General features: G+C 49.2%; 1 protein-coding gene, 1 long non-coding RNA gene and 1 other non-coding gene across 5 annotated transcripts; 2 read left to right on the top strand and 1 right to left on the bottom strand.

Annotated features, from left to right (window-relative positions):
* Nucleotides 1-6,585: 6,585 nt before the first annotated feature.
* On the top strand, nt 6,586-20,558 carry RTN2 (reticulon 2). 2 transcript variants are annotated; one of them, XM_074219273.1, is made up of 10 exons: nt 6,586-6,619; nt 7,521-7,565; nt 8,018-8,455; nt 8,695-8,961; nt 13,311-13,518; nt 14,408-14,546; nt 15,181-15,250; nt 15,405-15,451; nt 19,039-19,097; nt 19,942-20,558. In XM_074219273.1, exons 1-10 carry the CDS (start codon nt 6,586-6,588, stop codon nt 20,000-20,002), a joined length of 1,368 nt encoding a protein of 455 aa, XP_074075374.1. In that variant the 3' UTR covers nt 20,003-20,558. The 2 variants fall into 2 exon arrangements, with proteins under 2 accessions (XP_074075374.1, XP_074075375.1); XM_074219274.1 differs by lacking the exons at nt 6,586-6,619; nt 7,521-7,565; nt 8,018-8,455; nt 8,695-8,961 and adding an exon at nt 11,552-11,625.
* Nucleotides 9,695-15,441, bottom strand: LOC141509612 (uncharacterized). Of its 2 annotated transcripts, none has more exons than XR_012474670.1 (3): nt 15,163-15,441; nt 10,139-10,249; nt 9,695-9,948 (listed from the first exon to the last, which is right to left on the bottom strand). It is a non-coding gene; the product is annotated as an uncharacterized LOC141509612 (long non-coding RNA). The 2 variants fall into 2 exon arrangements; XR_012474671.1 differs by having other exon boundaries at nt 9,695-9,857; nt 15,163-15,439.
* A 1,922-nt stretch (nt 20,559-22,480) lies between the features above and the next one.
* Nucleotides 22,481-22,567, top strand: TRNASTOP-UCA (transfer RNA opal suppressor (anticodon UCA)). Its single transcript has one exon. It is a non-coding gene; the product is annotated as a tRNA-Sec (tRNA).
* Nucleotides 22,568-23,889: the final 1,322 nt, after the last annotated feature.

A 23,889-nucleotide genomic window follows, 5' to 3' on the forward strand; every position in this document is an offset into this window, starting at 1 on the left:
ACAAAGGGACCTCTTCCCTCCCGCAGCCTCTTTGGTGGGTGGGGGTCCCGGGGGGAGGGGGCTCAGGGCTCTGGCAGGTGGGGTTGGAGCCTGTGCCCCTCCCCCCTCCCTTCACCTGACCCGAGCCAGCCCCGCCCCCACTCCGCTGGGGAAGGTGAGGAGGAGGAGGAGGAAGTAGGTGTGGACCTGGATGACTAAGAGAGACTAAGAGGCAGGGCGGGCACCGGGCTGCCACCTCCGCCCCCTCCGCCAGCCGCTGTGCCTCGGTTTCCCCCTCCACTCCTGCCAATCAGACAAACCGACAGAAGAGGAAAAAGAAGTACGAGCTCGCCTTCATTTTCCCTGGCTCTGGCCTGCTGGGAGTTCCCTGGGGTTTCCGAGTTCCCCATCTTCAAAAACAGGGCAAACTCTGGGGGAAAAGCCTGGGATTCGGAGCTGGAAAACTTGGGTTCGAGTTTAGTTCTATTTCTAATTCCCTAGATAACTTCAAGCAGTTCCCTGCTCCTCTCTGAACCTCAGGATCTTCTCTTCATATGTGAAATCAATCCGCCCTGCCTTGGAGTCAGGAAGATGGGAGTCCGATCAAGGCCTCAGACACTTGACTCGTACTAGCTGTGTGGCCCTGGGCAAGTCACTTAACTCTGGTTGCCTGGCATCCAGAGCCCTCTCCAGTCTTCCTGATTCCTATCTGGCCACTGGACCTAGATGGCTCTGGAGGAGAAAGTGAGGCGGGTGACTTAGCACAGCACCCTCTCACTCAAATGTAATTCATATGCATGTCTTGTCATCACCTCCCTGATGTCATGGTCTTCTTTGAAAATGAAAGACAGGGGCGGCTAGTTGGCACAGTGGATAGAGCACTGGCCCTGGAGTCAGGAGTATCCAAGTTCAACTCGGCCTCAGGCACTTAATAATTACCTAGCCTTAGGGTAGGCCACTTGGGCAGGCCACTTAACCCCACTGCCTTGCAAAAAAAAATGACACAAACATTTATTATTATTATTATAAATTACGATCTCCAGAGTTGCTCCCCACCCCTTCATTCTATAGTATATTAAGGGCCCTTCCAGCTCTGTCCTGAGTTCTGAACTTGGGCCAGCTCTGTCATTCTATAGCATATTAGCTTTGTTTCTTTCCAGTATTACAAGGAAGTCATGAGAGGAAGCAGTGGCCACCCTCAAGGTTTGGAAGAAAAATTTTCCTCGAAAAAGAGTGTACCCACTCCCCAAAGTCATGAGAGCTTCTAACTTGGAAGGTTCTGGTGAGAGATCTCCCCAAATCCATCTTCCAACGAAGCTTCACCTCTTGGCCCTCTTCCAGCTCTCCCTTTCCCCAGGAACTTAAAGGACCCTCTATGTTCAAAATATCATATAGAGCCCAAAGGATAATAGACATCTTCAGGGCTTCGGTACCTCAAAGGATGTGATTTCATTCTTGAGGGTCCTTGTTCTGGGCACATTACTCAGAAACCTCTATCTCTGCAACTTTAGGACTTATCCTCACCTAATGGTCAAGATGGTCATGTATCTCCCCAAACTGAGCTAGCCTGGTCTTCAGGCAGCAGGGCCTTCATTCTCTCTCTCCCTTTTTCTTTTTATGGGATAGGGAACTTTTTGTCCAACACTTCAGCTCTTAGCGCAGTATCTGAACCACATGAGACACTTAGTGAATTCTTCATGACTACAGAGATGTTTCTCCTTTGGTCCAAAAGTTTGTGTTGGTTGATTGTTCTGGGGATTGTGCAATACTGAATCCTATCTTCTTTCTAAGGGGAAGGGGTGTGTGTGTGTGTGTGTATAAGCATTTATATTATACCTCCTATAGGCCCAGCACTATAGTAAAGGTTTAACAAATATTCTCTTATCTGATCCTCAAACAGCACTGGGAGGTTAAGTGCTGTTATTATCTACATTTTACAATTGAGAAAACTGAGGCAGACTAAAGTAAAGCGTTAAGTGACTGACCAGGGTCACCTGTTGTCTGAAGACAGATTTGATCTTGTCTTCCTTTCTTCAGGTCCAGTGATCTATCCACTGTACCATCTAGCTGTCTTTCTAAGAGAAGTCAGGTTTGGGTGGGACCATAACTTGCTGTGGGACCTTTAGTAAATTCTCCAACTCCCCAACCCAGTTCCTTTTTTAAAAAAAATATTAGGGCGGCTAGGTGGTGCAGTGGATAAAGCACCGGCCCTGGAGTCAGGAGTACCTAGGTTCAAATCCGGTCTCAGACACTTAATAATTACCTAGCCATGTGGCCTTGGGAAAGCCACTTAACCCCATATGCCTTGCAAAAACCTAAAAAAAATTTTTTTTATTTATGGCAATGGGGTTAAGTGACTTGCCCAAGATCACACAGCTAAGGCAAATATAAAGTATCTGAATTCAGATTTGAACTCAGGTCCTCCTGACTCTCCAGGGCCAGTACTTTATCCACTATACTACCCAGCTGCCCCTCTACCCCAGTTCAGGGAACAAAATTCTCCACCTGGTTCTGAATCCTATGATTCCCTTCATTGTAGTACAGTGGAAAGAGCATGGGCACTGGAGTCAGGAGGACCTGAATTCGAATTTGACCCTTAAACACTTGACTAACTGTATTACCTTGGACAAATTACTTCACCCCAATTGCCTTGTACTCAGGGCCATCTCCAGTCACCTTGATCCACATCTGGTCAATGGACCTAGATGGCACTGGAGGAAACAGTGAGGCTGATGACTTTGCACATCTTTCCCTCACTCAGATCCAATTCACTTGCTTGCCATGGCATCATCTCCCTGATGTCAAGATCTTCTTTGAGAATGAAAGACAAACATCATCATCATCCATGTTCTAAGATTCCTTCCATCTCTGACATTCCCTGTTCTAAAGTCCTTCCCAGCACTGATGTTCTATGTTAAGATTCACGAACACATCATGGCATCACCTCCCTGATGTCATGATCTTCTTCCAGAAGGAAGGACAAACAACACCTCTGTAAAGGGTTTACATTTCTCCCTGCAAATGTCCTCACTTCAGGGGAACTTGATAAAGGAGAAATCCCCTCCCCTATTCTTAATCATTTTTCTGTCCATAGAACTGGTCAATCTCGTCTAAGGAACTCTTCCAAAGCTCCAATCCTCTACAGCCAGGGCATCCAGGGAGGTGTCAGTCAGCCATCAAACATCTATTAAATACCTACTGTGCATCAGCATCATACTAGGTGCTGGGAAGACAAAGAATGGCGAAAAAGACCTTTCTCAAGGAGTCTAATGAGATTACCAGAGCAAGAGTCTATCTCAAGACTGCTGACCCTGGCTATGAAGAAGTTCAGGGTTTTCCCTTCCCTTCCAGGTCCATTTTGTTCTAGGCCAAGGGGTTCTGGGGGAGGGTAGGAAAGGGAAGAATGGGGGTTAAAGGGATCTCTAAAGGTCTTACAAATTCGAACACTTCCTCATTTAGGCTTTGCACATAGGAAGTGGTCAGTAAAAGTTTCTTGGTCAACTTTGTACTGTGCTAAAATTCTATGATTCTGAGGACTTATGAGTCTATCAATCTAAGGTCCCAATAATCTAAGATTCCATTCAGTTAAGCAAATACCAAGTGCCCACTCTGTGATCCTTCACAACTACAGGACTCCAGTCCTTCAAAGGAGGGAATTTCATCTCTGTAAGCCCTTGCTCTAGTCATACAGCTCAGAAACCCCTCTATTTAAATTCAGTAAGAGTCATCTTCATCTTCTCATGCCCAAATTGCTAATGAATCTCTCCAACCTGAGCTGGACTTGACAAAGGGAGGAAACTGAAGCCCATGGACAACTTCATTAATTGGCTCAGACCACAGAACTTCAATCTGTTATCTACATAAAACCCATCCACTACTCAATCTTTCTAGTTTGGTAGAGAATTAATAAGGGCAGCTAGATGATTCACTGGTCCTAAAGTCAGAAGCACCTAGGTTCAAATCTGGCCTCAGAACTTAACTGGCTGTGTGCTCTTGGACAAGTCACTTAATTCTGATTCCCTCATATCCAGGTCCTTCTCCAGTCATCCTGATCCACATCTGACCACTGGACCCAGTTGACTTTGGAGGAAAAAGGGAGGTTGTTAATGTAGCATAACAATCCCCTCACTCAAGTGCTTCTCTTGGTATCACCTCCCTGATGCCCTGGTCTTTTTTGAGAATGAAGGACAAGCCTCATCATCAGTAGAGAATTCCAGAGTCCAGCTTCCACTAACATAATCTCCAAGACCCCAGAGTAACTTGCATGCCATGATGGGTCATTTGAGAGACAGACTGGAGTATAAGACCTCTCTTTGCTTTTGTTTCTTCATTTGGAAAAGGAGCTGAGACTAGATGAGGTCATCCTGTTCCTTCCAGCTCTAATTCTATGCTGTGATTTTTTAAAAAATGAAATGAGTCACTTCCTACCCTCAAAGAGCTTACTTAAGATTTATAAGTGAGAATCACAAGGTAGGGTGTCTTGTGAGATCATTAACAATAAGAATACAAAATGCTTTAGGAACATGATGTGAGGAAATAGAAAAAGCTTTCACTTGGGGAGAGTTAAGACGATGGAAGGCTTTTTGGAGGAAGCAGCACCTGGGTTGAGACATGGTGAGTCTCAAGTGAATAGAAAGGTTTAAAAATTCTATTTTGACTTAGGGGCTTACAATCCTAAGAGTCTACGTCTTAAAGTCTATTATTGTAACTGAATGAAATTCTGACTTGAATGCTCAAAATCAACCTTCTTTCATCTAGAGGCAGATTTCAGAAAAATCTGGAAAGACTTACATGAACTGATGCTGAGTGAAGTGAGCAGAACCATGGGAACACTGTACACTTTAACAACAATATTGGAAGAGGATCAACTATAGTAGACTTAGCTCTCCTCAGCAAAACAGCAAGAAAGACAATTTTTAAAGACCTGCAATGGAAAATACCATCCACATCCAGAGAAAGAACTATTTTTACTTGATTTTGGGGGTTTTTTCCCCTCTCACTTTTCCCTTTTTTTTTCTGATTCTTCTTTCACAGAATGAGTAATACAGGAAAATGTGTAACACGATTGTACCTGTATAACCTCCTGGTGGTGCAATGGGTAGAGCCCTGAAGCCAGAAGGAACTGAGTTCAAATTCAACCTCAGATACTTGACACTTATTAGCTGTGTGACCTTAAGCAAATCGCTTAACCCTGATTGCCTGGCGTCCAGGGCCAACTCCAGTCCTCCTGATTCATATCCAGCCACTGGACTCAGATGGCTCTGGAGGAGAAAGTGAGGCTGGTGGTTTTGCACAGTCCCCCCTCACTTAAATCCAATTCACCTGCATGTCGTGACATCACACGGTCATGGTCTTTGAGAAGAAGGGCAAAATAACAACTGGTGGAGGGGAGGAAAGAGTGGAAGGGAGAAAACTACAAAAACGAATGTTGAAAAGTTTCATTACATGCAATTGGAAACACTATTTTTTTTTAGGTTTTTTGCAAAGCAATGGGGTTAAGTGGCTTGTCCAAGGCCACACAGCTAGGTGATTATTAAGTGTCTGAGACAGGATTTGAACTCGAGTCCTCCTGACTCCAGGGCCGGTATTTTAAAAATTAAAAAAAAATCTAGAGGTTGAAGGGACCATCTAATCCGGGCTCTCATTTCACAGATGGAGAAAGAGACCTAAGAAGGTGAAATGATTTGTACCAGGTGTAAGTAGCCGGGGCAGGATTTGAAAGCGGCCTGTGTGACTGCAAATTTAGTGCTTTGTAAAATATTGATTCCCTCCCAATAAGATCAGAGCTAGAGTTGAACCTTACCCAGAACTTTGCCCTTTTCTCCCGCGTTTATCAGACACAGCCGACTGTAAATTACAGCTATCTAGCCAGTAAGCGGTAAGCTTCATTAAGGCAGAGCCTGTACCTTTCTTAAGCTTGGTGCTTTCCCCGGCCCCTGGCAAGTTTCTGGGCATCCTGTAAGGCCCTAAATCGAAGTTTAACGAATGAATGGAAGGGTTTAAGCTCCCCCTGGCGGCCGCCACCCTCTGGTCTGCACCGCGCTCGGCCCGCCGGGCCTCCATCTCTCCGCTCCGGCCCGAGCATCCTCCCCTCCCGCACCCAGGATGTCCTTCGGGAGCGTTCGGGGCTGAGGCTCCTCTGCCGGACTCCTCTGCCGGACTCCTCTGCCCTCCCCGGCCGCACTCCAGCCTCGGCCCGGTGTCCTGCTCTTTTTTCCCCAGGGTTTCTCCGACCCCTCCAAGGGCCCGCCCCGGGGCCCGCCCCACTCCGCATCTGCTCCCCCCCACCCCTTCCAGACCCGCGCAGGCTCCTTAGCCGCCTCGGTCCTCTTCGCCGGGCTCCGGGCTCGCGCAGGCGCCTTTGCGCGCGCCCCCCACCGTCCAAGCGCCGCCCCCGGCCCGGGGCTCTCGCTGCAGTCCCCCCACCCCCTTCTCCTTACTCCCCTCGGTCCCTGCTCGGGGCCCCGCCCGCCCAGGCCCGGAGGAGAGGGAGGGAGGGAGGCGGCGACGGTCTGCGGATGGCGGCGGCTGGGGCGGTGCCGGGGCGATGAGCACGAGGGGCCCCGGGCCCTGGGCGGCGCGGCCGGAGCGGGCCCGGGCGGGGCCATGGGCCAGGTGCTGCCTGTCTTCGCCCACTGCAGTGAGTCCCCCCAGTCCCTGGGGTAGGGGTGCCACCTCGAGAAGGGCGGGGATCCCGGGGGTTGATGGGGGTAAGGACAAAGAAAGAAGCCCATCCCCGCGCCAATGAGTGTGGCTCTCCGCGGGCCTCAGTTTCCCCCCTTTGTCAAATGAAAGGGTTAGATTCGATGATCTCTAAGCGCCTTCCCGTTTCAAACAGGAGAGCCAGGCCCGGCCAATAGAACGTACAGGGACCGAGAGAGACCTGGCAAGACCCGGAGCTGTCCCCGAGCCGTGGTGCTGATCCTAGGGAAAGGCCTAGGATGAAGGGGGGAGGGGAAGACTGCCATTCCCCGCCCCATCTCTCCCCCCTTCTCCCTTTCCCAGGACTCCCTGGGACTAATCTCGGGCCACCGCCTCTAAGGGGCAGTCTCGTCCACCTACACTTTCTCTCCAGCTTTAGACAACTACACACACACACACACACACACACACACCCCACTCTCCATCCTTCCGCCCCATCTTTTCTGAAAGATTCGGAATTAATATTGTTAGTATAGAGAAGGGATGTCAGATACTTCCCACTCCCCACATCACTTTTGCCGGTCCAGAGGCATCCCACAAACTGGGTTCTAGGCTGGCAACCTCGGACAAACTTCTTTCCTAAGTCGGCTTCTGTTTCCCGGCTATAAAACCGAATCAGGCGGTATCTGAAGTCCTTAACTGTTCTGACATTCTACTTCCTGGGGTCACTCTGATTCTAAGTCCTCAAAATTAAAAATCCCAAGAGTCTAAGGTTCTACAATTCCACAATTCTAAGAATCTGAAATTCCAAGATCCCAAGCATCCAAGCCTCTGAATTTGGTCATTTTAAGTAACTAAGATTTCCCGGCGGTGTGTCTAAGATTCTATTTCTTTCTTAGAAGAAGCACCATCCACTGCCTCCTCCACCCCTGACTCCACAGATGGTGAGTAGAGTCTGCCTCCATTTCCTTTGTGACAGGGGCTTTTCTGGTAAATGAGGAGGGGGATGTGGAAAAAGAGCTCAGAGGAGGAATGGAGGCATGGAGAGAGGTGACTCACGATAAAGTCATTCTTTCTAAGGAGGAGTGAGGGTTGGGAAAAATAAAGCCATAGTCGTTTAATGCCAGTGGAGAGAAGCCAGATCTGAGGGAAAGGCCAGTTGCCGAGGGAAACCTTTGGGAGTACCCTGATTTGGCCTTGGGGAAGGAAATAGAGCCTCAGTGCTTTACCCGCACAAATGAGAGAAAGTGGGATGAGGCGACTGGTGCATCCTATCCCTTATCTAAATCTTGTGAACTTAGGAGGACGTCTGGTACTTTGGAGAGGAATCTGGAGTTTAGGGATGGTGGGCGACTGGTGCTAAGGGGACAGCGGTTCAAAGCCAGTGTCCCTTCAGGTGGCAATGACGATTCGGATTTCCGGGAGCTGCACACTGCCCGGGAGTTCTCTGAGGAGGAGGAGGAGGAGACGACATCGCAGGACTGGGGAACCCCCCGAGAGCTGACCTTCTCCTATATCGCCTTTGAAGCCGGGGGCAACCGCCGGGACTCTGTCCATCGCCGGCCTCGCCCCTCGGGCCGCTCTGAGCCCCGTGAACCCGGCCCATCGGATCTGGGAGACAGCTTAGAGAGCATCCCCAGTCTCAGTCAGTCTCCGGAGCCTGGACGGCGGGCTGCCCAAGAAGGCCCTCCTCAGGCTGAACTGAGGCTCCGCTTGGACCAGCTGGCCTGGGAGTCGGGGCTGGCAGCTGCGGAGGGTTCGGCCAGCAGCCCCTCGGAGGAGGAGGATGAAGAAGACAGGGAGGAGGGACCGGAACCCAGATTCATTGGGGAAGGTATGTTGGAAGGGCACGGTTGGGGAGGAGGGGGTTCGAGCTGCGGGTGAAGGTGGGGTCTGGGCAAAGGAGAGGAGAGGGGCTACAAGCGAGGGTTTCTAGGGGTTGTTAGCATCTTAGAGAAGACTGTGACTGAAGCTGGGAAGGGAAGGGTCCCGAGCACCGGGCTAGCTTGGTGGGGGCGGAAGGGGCATCCCTAAGGAGAAGCTCATAGCTTCATTTCCCTCCTTTTTGCCCAGACTTGGAAATGCCACGCCCCTCAGCGGAACCCTCGATGCCGGAGGTCTGTTGGTCACATCTCAGCCTGTCTCCAGGACTCCCAGGCCTCCAGACCCACACCCCTTCCCCAACTCTTTCTCTGGGGTCTCGGGACTCAAACTCTTGGCGGGAGGAAGATCCAGACGAGGAGGGGGAGGTGTGGGGAACATTTGAGCGGGAGCCAATCACCGGGCAGTGCCTGGACAGGTCGGACCAATCAGGGATCACTTTAGAAATTCGAGTCTTAGGTAAGCATTTCCCTTTTTTACCTAGACGGTCCTGGGAAGGTGGGATTTAGAGACCTCATTTGCCTGGAAGAAACCAGTGGGGGAAGAGTGACATAAAATAGGCCCTGGATACTCCTGGCCCAGGCTAGATGGGTCAATATTTATGTAGGGAGGCAGAGAATAGAATGGACTTAATAGCGTGGAGTCCCTCAGAGAACACTCTTAAAACGACTAGGAGGCTGCAGAGCCAATATATGGGAAAGAAAACCTAGACTTGATCAAGGCTAAAAGGGTGGGAGAATTATTAGGGATGCTTCCAATGGCCTATCTGTAGATCATTAACCCTTTCCTCCATCCTGTACCCGTGTTCCCCAACGCCTTTTATTCCATTTCCCTTTTTTCTCTTTTCTCCCCCTTTCCACTCCTCTAACCATTTTCTATCGTTCTCAGTTCTCTCCTCTCCTCTTTGGAATCTCTTCCTCCCTTCCTCCCACTTTCCACTCAGTCTATCATTCAGCCCTTACTATGTCCCAAGCACTAGGCTAAAGCTGGTATACACAGAAAGCCTTCCATTTTCTTATCACCACATGCAAAAAAATGTGGCTGCAAGGAACTCACATTCTAATGAAAGAAAACATCTTATAATCATCTGTCTTCAAGGCATATAGTCTATGCATAGAAATAATCTTAGAGAGCAAGGCAATAACAGAAGATGGAACAGGAGAAAAGAAACCCCAAAAGTGGAATTTGAGCTTTCTTTTTTTTTTTAATGTTTTTTGGAGGTATTCAGGGCTAAGTGACTTGCTCAGAGCAAACACAACTAGTAAGGTATTTGATGCTGGATTTGAACTCAGGTCCTTCTGACTTCAGGATTTAGCTCTATCCATTGCACCAGCTAGCTGTTCCTTGAGCTAAGGCTTGAAAGAAACCAGGAAGGAGATGAAGGTCATGGGGCAGAAACATATTGAAGGCATGGAGTCTAGAAATGGAGCTAGTAGGTCAATGTCACTGCATTCAGGGTATATGGAGAGAGAGAAAGGTATAAGAAGAATAGAAAGGTAGGAAGGGGGCAGATCGTGAAGGATGTTAAATGCTGCTCAAAGGAATTTAGAGTTGATCAGGGAGGCAAGAGGGAGGCCCTGGAGTTGATTGAATAGGCAGGGAAAAAAGAATCAGATCTTTGCTTTAGGAAAATTACCTTGCCCGTTGATTGAAGTATGGTGAACTGGAGTGGGAAGAGACTTGTAGAAGGGAGATCAACCAACATGCTGCTGCAGTAGTCGAGGTATAAGGTGATGAGGGCTTGTACCTAGGTAGCAATCCAGGTGATATAGATAAGAGATGTTGAGAGAGTAGAAATGGCCAGGTGTAACAACAAATTGCACATGGTAGATGAAAGTGGAGTCTAGGGTAACACTGAGGTTGCTTATAATTTCTTCTTTCCCCTCTCCATTCCAAATTTATTCCCTCTTTCCTATATTGTTCCACAGAGACCCCTCTATTGCCTAATTATAAATAGCTTCCATCTTCTTCGAGGCTATCACAACTTTCAGCCATCCATTGGCAAGTTCCAACCAACCCCAATGTCCCTTTAGCCTCCTTTTGTCTTTTTTGGTCTAGGAGGAACAAGCATGGGGCAGTTTTAAATTCAGCACCCTCTCCTCTCCTCATTCCACCTTATTTTGTTATATTATGAAGCCCTTCCATGTTGCCAATGGTTACCTGCCCCCTCCTCTGCATTCCCCTGATCTCTCTCATTTTTTTTGGTCGTTGTTCTTTTTTGCTAGGGTACCACCGTTGGTTGGCTAGTTATAAATAGACCTTGTCCTCTTTTCCCCTTCCCCCCTAAATCTCCTACTTTCCTTCCTTCCTTCCTCGCCAGGGGGCTCCAGAGCATCATTGACCTCCCCCTGTTCTTTTTAATCTCCCTAAGTGGGGGATCCAAAGCATGCGGCTGGCTGATTAAAACTAGCCCACATGCACCCCGAACTTCTCACCCATCATGGGGTTCCTTTTCTCCAGTTACACTGGCTGGTTATAGTTAGGATCCACCCATCCTGCCCTTTCTCTTTGGCATCATTTCTTTCATTCCTATCTTCTCACCTCATCTTGAGGCACAGTTTCAGACTTCTCCCCCCAAATAAATCTTTCTCTTTCTGCCAGCTTTTCTCCCGCCCGGCTCCATTGGTTAAACATAGCCAAGTCACGCCCCCCCCCCCTTGTGCTTTGCCTTGCCCTGCCTCCCCTAGGCCCCCCCACTCTGCCCCTCCCATTGGCAGGTCTCTTTTTATTTCCAAAATAGTCCCGCCTTCCAAGTGTTCATCCTTCTTCACATTTCATTGGCTCCCTCCGAGATGTAGCATCGCACCATTGGCTAATTTAAAGAAGATCCCGCCTCTTGGGGTAGCTTCTCCCCCTTACCTTCTATGGGCTCCTCTCGCCTCTCTCCTCCCACCTAAGGGATCCCAGAGATGTATCAAGGGGAGCCTTTCCCCTCTCTCCGCTAGGGGGCCCCCGGGCGCAGCTATTGGTCAATTGTAGAGCGCCCCGCCCCCTGCCTTGCCCCCTCCCTCACTCCCTCCCTTTCCCCTCCCATCCCTCCCCCCTTGTTTTTTGGAGCTCCATACCCGGTGGACGCTGCTGCTCCGCCCCGACCCCCGGCCGTCGAGATGGGAGGCAGCAAAGGTGGGGATGGGTGGGGGGTCTGGAGGGGAGCATGGTCTGCTGTGTGAGCTTGGATGGGCCCTTGCCGATCTTTGTGCCTCAGTTTCTCCATGGGAAAACTCCTCCTTAAAGGAGGGCAGGGGTCAGACTCTATGGTCCCTTGCAGCCCCCAACATCCTATGGACCATAAGATGGAGGGAGGGCCCACTAAGTCCCTGGGAGAGACCCCTATTTTAAGAAGAGGATGGGAAGAAGGGAATCTCTTCTCAAATGCCTCACCAGTATTATTTGGGGTAGGGGGTCCCTGGGCCCCTTTTCCCCTCTCTGAGAGGCACCATTTTCTGCCAGTGTGACAGATGGAGCTGTCAGTCAGGGTAGGGGGGTGGAGGGAGGACTGGCTCCTGACAGCTGCAGGAATCAGACACCAGCTTCCCTCTACCACTCCCCTGAGTCCAGCCTAAACTTAGTCCCCACCTCTGGCGACCCAGCCTCTCTCTCCCCACCCCTCCCCCACTGTCCTCTCCTCACACCAGCCATGGGATTTAACAGACTTGAATGCTGCTACTCCCTTCTCCCTCCCTCATTCCAAATCTGAGCCTAACTCAGTTTCCCTTCCCTGGGTCTCAGTTTCCTCATCTGCAAAATTTGGGAAGTTGGTCATGCATGGTCTAGAAGGTCTGACATTCTGTGTTCTTTGACCCCTTTCAGCTCTGATGGTCTGTTCCAAGCTCTCTCCTAGTCCTCTTCTAAGAGCCCCCCCCCCCCATCAATATCTTGTGTTCTAAAGTTCTTTTCGGCTCCAATTTTTTCTGTTCTGTTCTGTGTTCAATGTTCCATCATTCTCTCTTCTATGGTTCTTTTATGGGAGCTCTGGGTCTGGGAAAAGAAACAAGACTGTGGATGGAGCACTAGGAGTTGTCTCCCTTTGTTTGTGGGAGAGGTCCTCTCAGTGAAATAGTGTTGGAGGGGGACTCAGGAATAGCTAATCCCTAGAGTAGAGTAGAGAGATGGGGATGGGACTTGGGAAAGGGCAGGCTGCTGTCAGGAGCTATGGGGAAGAGCCAGAACTGTAGGACACTCTGTGACCTGGAAAGAGTGAGTGAGAGAGAGAGAGAGAGAAAGGGTGCTCTAGTCAGAATTTGATCCTTGTTTGGACTGTAAATCTGAGGGGTTGGTCTTGGGATTGAATGATAAAGAGAGAGGGAGATGTGTGGAAGGTCAGGAGGCTGTACTGGGAGACCAGAGAACCGAATTTGAAGCCACTTGACTCACTGTGTGACCTTCCTTCTTGTAGCCTTAGTTTCTCTGCTGGTAAAATGAGAGTAGGGAGTGAACTATTTGATATTTAGGGTTCTGTTATTTCATGATCTATAAGAACTCCTGACTCCCAGGGTTGTCATAAGGATCAAATGAAATCATATATCTAAAGCACTTAATAAACTTTAAAATGCTATGTGTTAGCTATAATTACTACAAGTAATGTCTTTAGTATTCTTTCTAGTCAGTGGTTACCTCAGTTTGCCCACCATGAAATAATGGGTTGAGCTAGATAATATCTGAGTTCTCCCAGATCTTGTGTTCTTTGCTACTGTATCACTCCAAATTGGGCCTATGTGTTTGGTTCAGCTGGGAAGGGCAGGAGTCAGGTGAGGGTTGGGGATCTAGAGGTATTTTCTGAGCCCCCCTCTCAACTCCTGTCTCCACAGTGGCAGAACTACTGTATTGGCGGGACACAAGGACATCAGGTGTGGTCTTCACAGGCATCATGGTCTCCTTGCTCTGCCTCCTCCACTTCAGCATTGTCTCCGTGGTCTCCCACGTAGCCCTGGCCGTGCTGGCAGTCACCATCTCTCTCAGGGTTTACCACAAGGCACTACAGGCTGTGCACCGGGGTGATGGGGCCAACCCCTTCCAGTAAGATACTCTTCAGCCTTTACCTTGACCTTCACTCCAACCCTGACTCTAATTTGAACCTTAATCCTGACCCCACCCACTCCCCACCCACAAACCAACCTTAAATTAGGTACCACTTCTGGTGCTACTCCCCTTCTCCAACCCCTAATCTCAAAGCTAAACTACATCCTTGACCCCAATCCCAAACAGTGCTTGAACTCTAAAGTATTTTATCCTTGCTTTAGTCTCCTCCCATCTTCTTCCTTCATTTCTGCCCCTTCCCCATTTCTTTAATGAGCTGCCCAAGAACCCTGGATTCTAACCTTGTCTCTCTCACTGGCTCAAGCTGTGACCCCAAGCAAGAGAAACAAGCAGCACATAATGGGGAAAAACCATAGATCTGGGATCTTAGGTTCTAGCTTCAAACAACAACTTTGAAATTTCTGAACTTTGTGTGACCTTGGCCAAGACCCTTTCTCATTCTGAGGAGTTCTGAATTGACAGTCTCCCAGCCAGCTCTTAAATCTTATGTGTCACCCACCTTCCTCTCCCTCTCACCCTCCACCTCTCCCTCCCTTAGGTTGATGAAAAGGTGGGGTGGGTGCAAAATATCTTTAGGAGGTATGATTCGTCCATTGGCCATTTGGTGTGATCTTGGTCTTAATCACCAGGTGGTACAGCAGACCAGGACCTCTTCTGGGTACTCTACCCTGAGGTTCCACTCTGTACCACCAGATGGCATTGCACAGTCAATCTAGCATCCCAGGCAACAGGGTCTTTTGGTACTTCTGGTGGGGAGTACCTATCCTGAAGATTCCACTTTAGTCCTATAGAAGGCCTATGGGCCCTTTCCAACCTTTTCCAGTCCAAACTTCTTGTCTACCCTCTCCATCTCCACTTCTCCATTCAGGGCTTATCTGGATGTGGATCTGAGCTTGAGCAGGGAACAGACAGCCCGCTACACTGAGCAGATCACAGCTCAAGTGGTTTCCGGGGTGACGCTCCTGAGACACCTGTTTCTGGTGGAGGACCTGGTTGACTCCCTCAAGGTAACAGGACTTCCAACAACTTTACCCCTGCCACAAACAACCCTCCCACTACCACCAGAAACCTACCTGGAACTCCTGCCTACAGGATACCATTACCAGCAGCATCCCTTTCTAAAAGGGAAAAGTATAGACTACATCCTGTTGGGTGAGAAGGGGACCTTACAGCTCCTTACTGGGGGACAGGACAACACAGGCTTTTGGAGAAATGATAGAGGAAACTCAAAGCCTTGAGTTGGACAGGTTATCACAGCTGAAAGAAGTTGGGGTGGGGTTGGTCCCAGATGCCTAGAACATTTCTAGGACAAACCTACCATTGTGGAAAGAATAGGACTCTCCAACTTGCCTGTGCATTTGTGTATTAAGGGTTGTTTTCAGATTTTAGAGGTACTGCTGGTTGAAGTTCATAGCTTTGGGAATGATATGGTCCTCAGGGCGCTAGGTATAGCTTAGGGTTCCAAGAACTTGGGAAGTATAGCGTATAGACTGTCTAGTGGCAAGGAGGAAGGGTAAATAGTCCCTCCACCACCACCATCACCCAGCACTACTAGGGAAGCTCACAGTCTTTCCTCCCATCCCCCACCCCACCCTCACCTCCACCCCCAAGAATTCTCCTAACCTTGGCTGTCTCCCATAGTTGGCTCTCCTCTTCTACATCCTGACCTTTGTGGGAGCCGTTTTCAACGGGTTGACTCTTCTCATCTTGGGTGAGCTGCTGGGGAGGGTTGATTCTTCTCTTCTTCAGGAACTGGTGGAGAGGGTTAACTTCTCATTTTGGATGAGCTGGTGGGGAAGGTCAACAGGTGGTGGGAACCAAGGTCATTCCTCATGAATCATTCACTTCTGATTCTGTTTTCCCAGGTGTGATAAGTGCATTTACCTTCCCTTTGCTGTACCGGCAACACCAGGTGAGTAGGGACCCAGCTCCCCACCCCCACCCCGACCCCCATCTCTAGCCCCAGACCCCAATGTTTCTAGGCAGACAAAGCAGGCTCGAACCCTGCCAATTAGATTTAGGCGTGAAAATCAGCTGACAGTCATCCCGGCCAACCAGAGACACTGTGACTGGTTGACCCCCAGGTTTAGCCAAATGACACTTAAAAGGCCAAGCACCAATATTTGTTGCTGACAAAGTAATAGTTTGGACAAACACTCCAACACCCCACCAGCACCTGTTTGTCCTGACCACACATCCAAGCCAGAGACAACCAAGTCAGCTGACCTTTGGGCTAAACTGAGTTATACCAATTGGGCCAAGTCACACAACAGCTAGCCTTCCCCCACCTCCCTTACTCCTTCTTTCATAGGCTCATAGGTCCTTGGAATTGGAGAGAACCTGAGAGGTCATAGGATTTGGGACTGGAAAGGAATTTAGAGGTCATCTTGACCATCCCCTTCATTTTAGATATGAGGAAACTGAGGCCCAGAGAGGGTAAGGGACTTGTCCCACATAGGTAGTAAATCGAACCAGTAAATAGCAAACCCCAGTACCTTGATTCCAAATTGAGAACTGTGAACACCCCTGTTACTACACTCTGTGATAGACTCAATCTGTGCCCCATCTTCCCACAGCTAAACTCTTCTGGCCTCTAAGCTGGTTCTGTACCCCCAGTGACTAGAGCCCTACCCACCCCTACTCACCAACAAACACATACACTGAGAGTTGTGAGCTCAGCCAGGCTGCTGGCCCACCCCTATCCAAATAAGATCAAATGCACTTTGTTTCCTCCCCTGGGGCGTGGAACTAAGTCACCCTCCTCTCTTCCCATCAGTCTATCAGTTAATAAACATATTTTAAGTTCCAGAATCTGTATTATAGCTGGGAATACTAAGAAAGACCAAAAACAGTCCGTGCCCTCAAAGATCTCACAGTCTCATTGGGGAGACAATATGCAAGCAACTATGTTGCTCTATTGTTTAAATCATATCTGACTCTTTGTGACCCCATTTGGGAGTGGTGTGCTATTTCCTTTTCTGGCTCATTTTATAATTGAGGAAATTGAGACCAGTGGGGTTAAGTAACTTGCCCAGGGAACTCACAGCTAGGAAGTATCTGAAGCTGGATTTGAATTCAAGTCTTTCTGATTCTGGTGCTCTATCCACTGTACCACCATGCTGCCCCAAATAATTCTGTACAAATAAGATGTATATGTCTTGTTTGCAGAGAGAGAGAGAGAGACAGAGAGAGAGAGAGAGAGAGAGAGAGAGAGAGAGAGAGAGAGAGCATAAATGAGAGCTAATGAGCAGAAGGAAGACTGGGAGGTGTGATTTTGGGGGAGACTTGAAGAGAGGCAGGCAAACCATAGGACAGAGGTAAAGAGGAGGAGCATGGGGGACTTCCAGTGGAATTGTTCAAATGAAATATCAGGGTTCTGCCAATGTCACTGGAACACAGGATGTGTGTGTATGTAGCTCTAATGTAAGCAGACTGATGTGGTCAGAAGGGATCAGCTTGTGAAAGACTTTGAAAGCCAAGGTATTGATCCTGAAAATAATAGGGGGTCACTGAAGTTGATTGAATGAGGGGGTAACATGGTCAGAATCAAGCTTTAACCAGATAAATTCATGATGTTAGTCTAAAGCTGAGGGTTCCTGCTCTTTGGTACATTCTTTTCATTTGACAAAAAAGGACAACTGAATCTTAGATCAAACTTTTTTCCCCAAGTTCCCAAGTAGAACAGTGGGTAGAGTGTAGGAACGGAAGGTAAATCCTATCTCATTCAGCTGTGTGGCCCTAGGCAAATCCAATAGCCTCTGTTTGACTCAGTTTCCTCAACTGGAAAATGGGACCAATAATAGCACTATTTCCAGGTTTGTTGTGAAAAGCAAATTAGATAATATTTATAAAGTGCTTAGTAGAATGCCTGCTACACAGTAGGAACTATGTAAATGCTTCTCTTTTCCCTTAGTGCTACTAATAGTCAGAATTCAAACTCAGGCCTCATGATTATAAATCCACTATTCTGTTTGAATTCTGTTTGAACTGACCAATTTAATACAGCGGCCATTTAGTGAGCCTCTACCATATGTGGAGAATCTGTGCTTGACATTGGGGAAAGAAAAGAAATAAGTCAGTTCCTCCTATCAAGGAACTTGCAATTGAGGGAGGAAAGATTTCCGGAAGTCCTGCTTTGTGAGCATAGCAAAATTGAGTGACAAATTAGGGCAAAAGGAAAAAAAAAATCTGACAAATGGCCACTAGGTGGGGCCACAATACATCGAGTGCTGAGTCTGGAGTCAGAAAGACTGACTTTTCTGAGTTAAAAAATCTGTCTTTATCAAGAGGCCCTGGAGTCAGGAGGATCTAAGTTCAAATCTGACCTCAGACACTTAATAATTACCTAGCTATGTGGCCTTGGGTAAAGTCACTTAACCCCATTGCCTTGCAGAAAAAAAAACAACAAAAAAAGTCTGTCCTTAGACACTTATTAGCTAGGTGACCCTGTGCAAGTCACTTGACTCTGCCTCAGTTTCCTCATCTGGAAAATGAGATGGAGTAGGAAATAGCAAACCCCTCTAGCATGTGATAATTTTTTTTTAATCCTTTGGAATGACTTGGTCAGACCCCTTCCTTCGGAAGTTCAGCCTGGCAATGTATAAATGATGGATTGAGGAGATGCAAGGCAGGAACAGGGTGACTATTTAGAAGGTTCAGATCTTCAACCTTGGAATATTAAAACTAATCTGGACCTTAGAGAATAGACTAGCTGTTGAGGCAGCCCCACTAAACACAGCTCTGCCTGTTGACTGATGAGTCCTTTCCTCAAGTCGCCACCATTATCCCATGAGACAACTAAGGTCTGACTAACATTCATACCAGTCATTGCCACCCAAGTTGACGGTGCCTCCATCATTTAGCTGAGCTCTCCCCACCAAGGAAAACTGACTTTTATGACTTCACTTACCGCCCCCCCCAAGCACATAGCTGGGACCTATTGGCTATCTAGGACAATTACATCCTAAAGCAGACCCAGCTCCAGAATTCTGTGGGTAATTCTTTGATGTGAGGAAGGAAATTATGGTTTGGGGCATTACTGAGAAGCATGAAGACCTGACTGCCTTTCATAGCTGGTGAATAATAATGGAGAGGAGTACAGGGGATTCATAGACTTAAAAAATGTTTTTAAGGCAATGGAGTTAAATGACTTGCCCAAGGTCACACAGCCAGGCAATCATTAAGTGACTCAGTTTGGATTTGAACCCAGATTCTCCTGACTCCGGGGCAAGTGCTCTGTCCACTGAGCCACATAGCTGCTGAATTCATAGAATTTTTGAAAGCCTCTTAGACTTTGGGAGTCTCTTGGATTTATGGTCAACAGGGAGTGAAGGGGATACAGGGAAGTGAGAGGTTCCTGTTATACTCTGCTCCTCTGACAATATTTGGTACTGGAGGCCTTCAGGGAGTACGCATGAGGGTGGAGTAATGAGACCTGGGATAACAGAGAAGTTTTTTTTTCCCCACCCCCAAGATAACCTCTTCTCTACCCCCGCTTAGGCCCAGATCGACCAGTATGTTGGGCTGGTGAACAGTCAGCTGAGTTACATCAAGGCTAAGTGAGTATTGGTGTATCTGTGGCTCTGGAAAGAGCAATGATTTGGGGGAGGGGGACACACAAGCTTTCCTTGTCTTTACTTAGTGCCAAATTTCACCCCCATCCTAAAGAACTAATGAATATCTGTAGCTTCCTTGTTGCAATTCCAACTTCAGCCACTAGATGGCAGGCATGGAAATGCTAGCCAAGGTTAGGAAATAGGACTGACAGTTTAGTCATGGTTTTGCCATTGGCTCACCCTGTGACCTTGAGGCAAGTCCCTTTTTTCCTCTTTAATATGAAGGGATTGGAGTTGAAGAGCTCGGAAATCTCACTAACCCTGAACATTTCTTGTGTTCTAAGACCTCCCTCAGCTCTGTTTTCTGTTTTAAGGGCCCTTCTGGTGAGCTGATAGTCTCTGTCCCAAGACCCCTTCCATCTCTGATACTCCACATTCAGGAGTCTCTCCCAGATATGATAGTCTGTGTTTCATGTTCTATGGTCCTTCACAGACTGAAAATTCTACTTTTCTAAATTCTCTCTCCTTCTGATATTCTCTGTTCTGAGGTTCTTTCCAGCTCTGAAATTCCCCGTTCTAAGGGGTCCTCCCAGCCTTTACATTCTCTGTTCTAAAGGACATCCTGTGTTCTAAGGGCCCTCCCAGTCCTGGTATTTTTTGATCTAACATCTTTTTTTTTATTCTAAGGTCCTTTCCAGCTCTGACATTCCCTGTTCTAAGCAACCTCCCAGTTCTGATGCCCTATGAGTCTTTCATATGTAAAATTAGCAATTAGATAGATATAGATGTAGGTATAGGTATCAATTATTATAATTAAATCTCTTTCTTCTCTTCACTGATTCTGCAGGATCTGTTCAAAGATCCCAGGGACTGGGGCCTCTGCAAGTTCCAAAGCCAAAGCCGAATGAGCCCCTCTTCTGGCCGGCCCGGGACCTGCCTGCCCACAGAACCCCGGTGCCCTCTCTCAACTACCCTGCCTGTTCCCCTCCCTGCCAGTCTCCCTCATCCTGGATCATACACAAAGGCATACACACACACACACACACACACACACACACACACACACACACACAGACAATGCATACACACTCTTTCCAGCTCTGGTGAACCTAGCCAGAGCCTCCCTTCATCCCTGCTCCCTGCTCCTCACTCCCCCCACCCCAAGGCCTTCAGGATGACATGCACCCATCTGGGAGTTTGCAGCTGGTCCCTGGGTGCCTAGAAAGGCCAGAGACCTGTAGTACTCTAGTTATGGCAGCCCCCCCTGAAGTCAGGAGCTCACCCCCTATCACTCCCTACCACCCCTTCCCCCTTGGGGTGTGGAGGTGTGTATGGGGGGATGGTATATCCCTGGCTGCCATCCTGTCCCCCACCCCTGGGGCATTTCATGGGGTTGAGGAAAGAACTGAGCTTGGGTTTACACTTTAATAAAAACTTGTGGAAAACAAGTGGACTGGACTAGTGTTTTGAGCAGTCAACCAGCGTCATTGATCAAAACCTCCCCTCCCCCCTTTCCTATTACAGCGTTGCTATAACAGAGAGGCAGTATGATAGAGGAGAGAGAATGCTTGGAGTGGTTATGCAATCGGACAGAGGAGAAAGGACACAGTCTCAGGCATCAGAGGATCTAGGTTCAGTTCCTTTATGACTTTGGGTCAGTTTCAAGGGGCCTCTGAGGTGTCTTCTTCAGTTTCCCAAACTGTAAAATGGGGAGAATAACAATGACACTCCTTATCTCACTGAGCTACTTCAAGGAAAGCATGCTTCAATGAGGATCCTGAAGAAATGCTGGTGTCCTTGGGCAGCACCATGGAGAGAGTCATGGGGTGGGAGGACCCTGCCGTTGGAGGCCTGGATTCTTGGCTTGTGGATAGGCTGTGTGACCTTGGGCAAGTTCCTGGGGGACCAGCTTCCCCCTTTGGACAATGAAGGAATCAGACTAGTTGACCTGTAAAGGCCCTTCCAGTTCTGAGATACCATCATTCTAGAATTTGCCGTCCAAACTAATCAGTCCATGAGTATTTAGTACACAGGCTCTATGAGGCTGAAATCTGGTGGTGACTGTCATTGCCCCAAGCTCTGCTGGCCCACCTTCTCCCTCAGCCTGATATCTCTGCCCATAGTGATTTTTTCCGGAACCCCTTGTTGGAAAGCAAATACTTTCTAGGAAAGAGCCAGTTGACCAAGACTGGACTAGAGAGACTCAGCCCATAGAAGCTTCCTAGTCAGGAAGAGCCAGGTGGACAAACTGGCCTCAGATACTTACTAGCTCTGTGACCCTATGGGAGGTATTCAGTCCCTGTTTGCCTCAGTTTCCCCTCTGTCCAGTGGGGATTATCTATGGGGAGCTTCTGCAGGGAGTGTTGCTTGTGTCCACCTAGTAGGCTCTGCATAAAATGCTCGCTCCCCACCGGCCCCTCTTTCTAGAGACCCCTTGTCTTCATCAGTCAATATAGTTCAAGGACCCATGAACTTGAATAAGTTTTTTAAATAAATTTAAGTTTTTAAAATAAGTCATGTTTAATATAATTGGGGTTCTGCCTCTTCAATCCTCTATGGCGGTTGATGCCCTTAAAACCCAACTGCGCGGAAGGGTATCCAAGTGGAGAAGCCCTGCTCTGGCTTCCCACAGAGAGAAAAATAGTGGGGCTGAGGACAAGGAAAGGCGTCGTCCAAGGTCACGAGCAGTGGGGAGCAGAGCCGGCCCCAAGGCAACGCGGGGGCCCGGGAGTGCTCCGGGGCGGGCTGGGGCAGGCGCCAGTCCCTCCCGCGGCCGCTAGATGTCGCCCCAGCCCAGGGTTTTCACCGCGAACCCGGGGCCGCGGAGCCCAAGGCGGGCCGCGTCTACGCGGGCTCTGGGAGCGATCCGGGCGGCGTGGACCGCTCCTCCGCGGCTGGCAGCGCACTGACCCCCCCCCGCGCCTCAGTTTCCCCCCCCCCGTAAACTGAGGGGGCGCGAGCCCCCCGACACCCCCAGACGCTCCTCTAGCCTTGGGGGGCCAGGAGGAAGGGAACCCCGGGGCCCGGAGCGGGCTGGAAGCTCTGCCAGGGACCTAACTCGCCCCCTCGCCCCCCTCGCCCCGCCCCGCGGTCCGGTCCTGCCCCGGAGCCGGACCGAGCCTCGGAACACGCCCGCGGGGAAGGCGCTCCCAGAACCCTCCGCGCGATGCAAATGAGGAGCGTCTTCTCGGCCCTGGCTGCCATTCGTACCCTCGAGGGAAGTAGAGGGGTGTAGAGCAAGAAATGAGGCCAGGATGGGGTAGTCTATAGTCCCTACGGTTTTAGGCTCCAGCGAGTCTCTGTAGAAATACGAATCCTGCTCACCCTATTCTTAAAGAGCGCCCGTCTGTGAGCCTTATCTAGGTCCCGGCAGGAGGGAGGTTTCTGCCCGGATGACCCTCAGTGGTCTGGGGTGCAGGCTTCAAACCTGTAGCTGTCTAGCGACAGAGTGGTTCAATTCCACCTTTCGGGCGTCGCGCTTCCCTTTTCCTGCTCTTCAGCCCCAGCCGTGACCTTGGCCTTGGCCTTGGCCTTCCCTCTGCCCGCAGCCTCACCTTCCCCCTTGTCTCAGCTGGGGCACTTCAACGTCAAGGTCTCTCACCTTTGAGAGATCGCGGCGGTCATGACTCCGGTCCTTGCCCTTCGCGGCTCCCCGTGCCCTGTGCCCAGAACTCAGTCTGAAGGAAGACCCCGCAGCTGGCTACCAGGAAACTTTTCACACTATTTATTGGTGTTTATTATCCTGTCCGGCCCTCATGACAACCCTAGACATCCTCATTTCATTGATGCTGATGGTGATGAGGGTCTTGAAGACCATGACAAGATCTGACCTTCTCCTCCAGGGCCATCTGGGTCCGGTGGCCAGATAGAAAGCAGGAAGGGGGCAAATGAGACCATCCAGGTCTCGGAGATAGTAAGTATCTGAGGCAAGGTTCAAAGCAAGGATTTTTGAGATGCTAGTCCGTGCTTCTGGTATGGTAGAGTTCTGGCAAGACAAGAGAGGGAAGTGGCACCAGGAGAGATCTAGGAAATACCTGGGGGTCAGCTGAGTGTGAGGGCCACCAAGCGGCCGCCTCAGTCTCCTGAGATATCTACAAAGAGGAGTCTCCGCTACCACCCAGCTAGTCTTCATTCTTTTGGAAGAATTAAAAAACTAGAGATCCCTTCGTGCTCAGCCAGGGACTACCGTCCGGTCAAGATTTCTGAAAAGAAATCATCCCAGAGGTCTGGCTTCAGTCCTTCCTGCTGCCACCGGCCCTAGCCAGGAAGCCATCGGTGGGTCTCTGGTTCCACAGTCACGTCCTCTAGAGATATATCATCGGCGGAGAGCCTGGCCATTGGGCATTACCCCATTCCCTCGCCCAGACTTCAGTTATCAGAACCTCCTCTGAGCATTGTGGGAAGGACTCCGAGGCAGAAACCCCTGCTGGGAAGCCAGAAGATGTGCCAGGGACCTAATTCTGCTCAGATCATATGCCACCCTTGAGAGAGAAGGGCGAAAGGGACAGAGATGACCACATCTAAAGTGTTTGTTTTTGTAAAGCCGTTTTATTGGGTGGGTTGAAACACTTGAGGCAGATCCTGGGGATTGGAGGGAGAGGGACCACTCAGCCCAACACCAACCAGCCCAGCCCCAACCCCTTTCTGGGGTCGGGTACAAATACAAAAAAGTCACAAATACAGCATTGGGCATGGGGGTGATGGGGAAGGGACTGGCAGGGAGGAAACCAATAAACTATGGTTGGCAGCAATTCCTCCTAATACACACACATACATACACACAAACACACACACA

The sequence above is a fragment of the Macrotis lagotis genome, chromosome 1, assembly GCF_037893015.1.
Source record: "Macrotis lagotis isolate mMagLag1 chromosome 1, bilby.v1.9.chrom.fasta, whole genome shotgun sequence".
Classification (NCBI taxonomy): domain Eukaryota; kingdom Metazoa; phylum Chordata; class Mammalia; order Peramelemorphia; family Peramelidae; genus Macrotis; species Macrotis lagotis.

What these genes read in the sequence shown, in the direction of transcription:
- RTN2 (XM_074219273.1), top strand. Translation starts at nt 6,586, where the DNA reads ATGGGCCAGGTGCTGCCTGTCTTCGCCCACTGCA. An exon ending in GCCTGTCTTCGCCCACTGCA is followed by an intron (nt 6,620 to 7,520) that starts GTGAGTCCCCCC and finishes TTTCTTTCTTAG; the next exon opens with AAGAAGCACCATCCACTGCC. An exon ending in TGCTGTACCGGCAACACCAG is followed by an intron (nt 15,452 to 19,038) that starts GTGAGTAGGGAC and finishes ACCCCCGCTTAG; the next exon opens with GCCCAGATCGACCAGTATGT.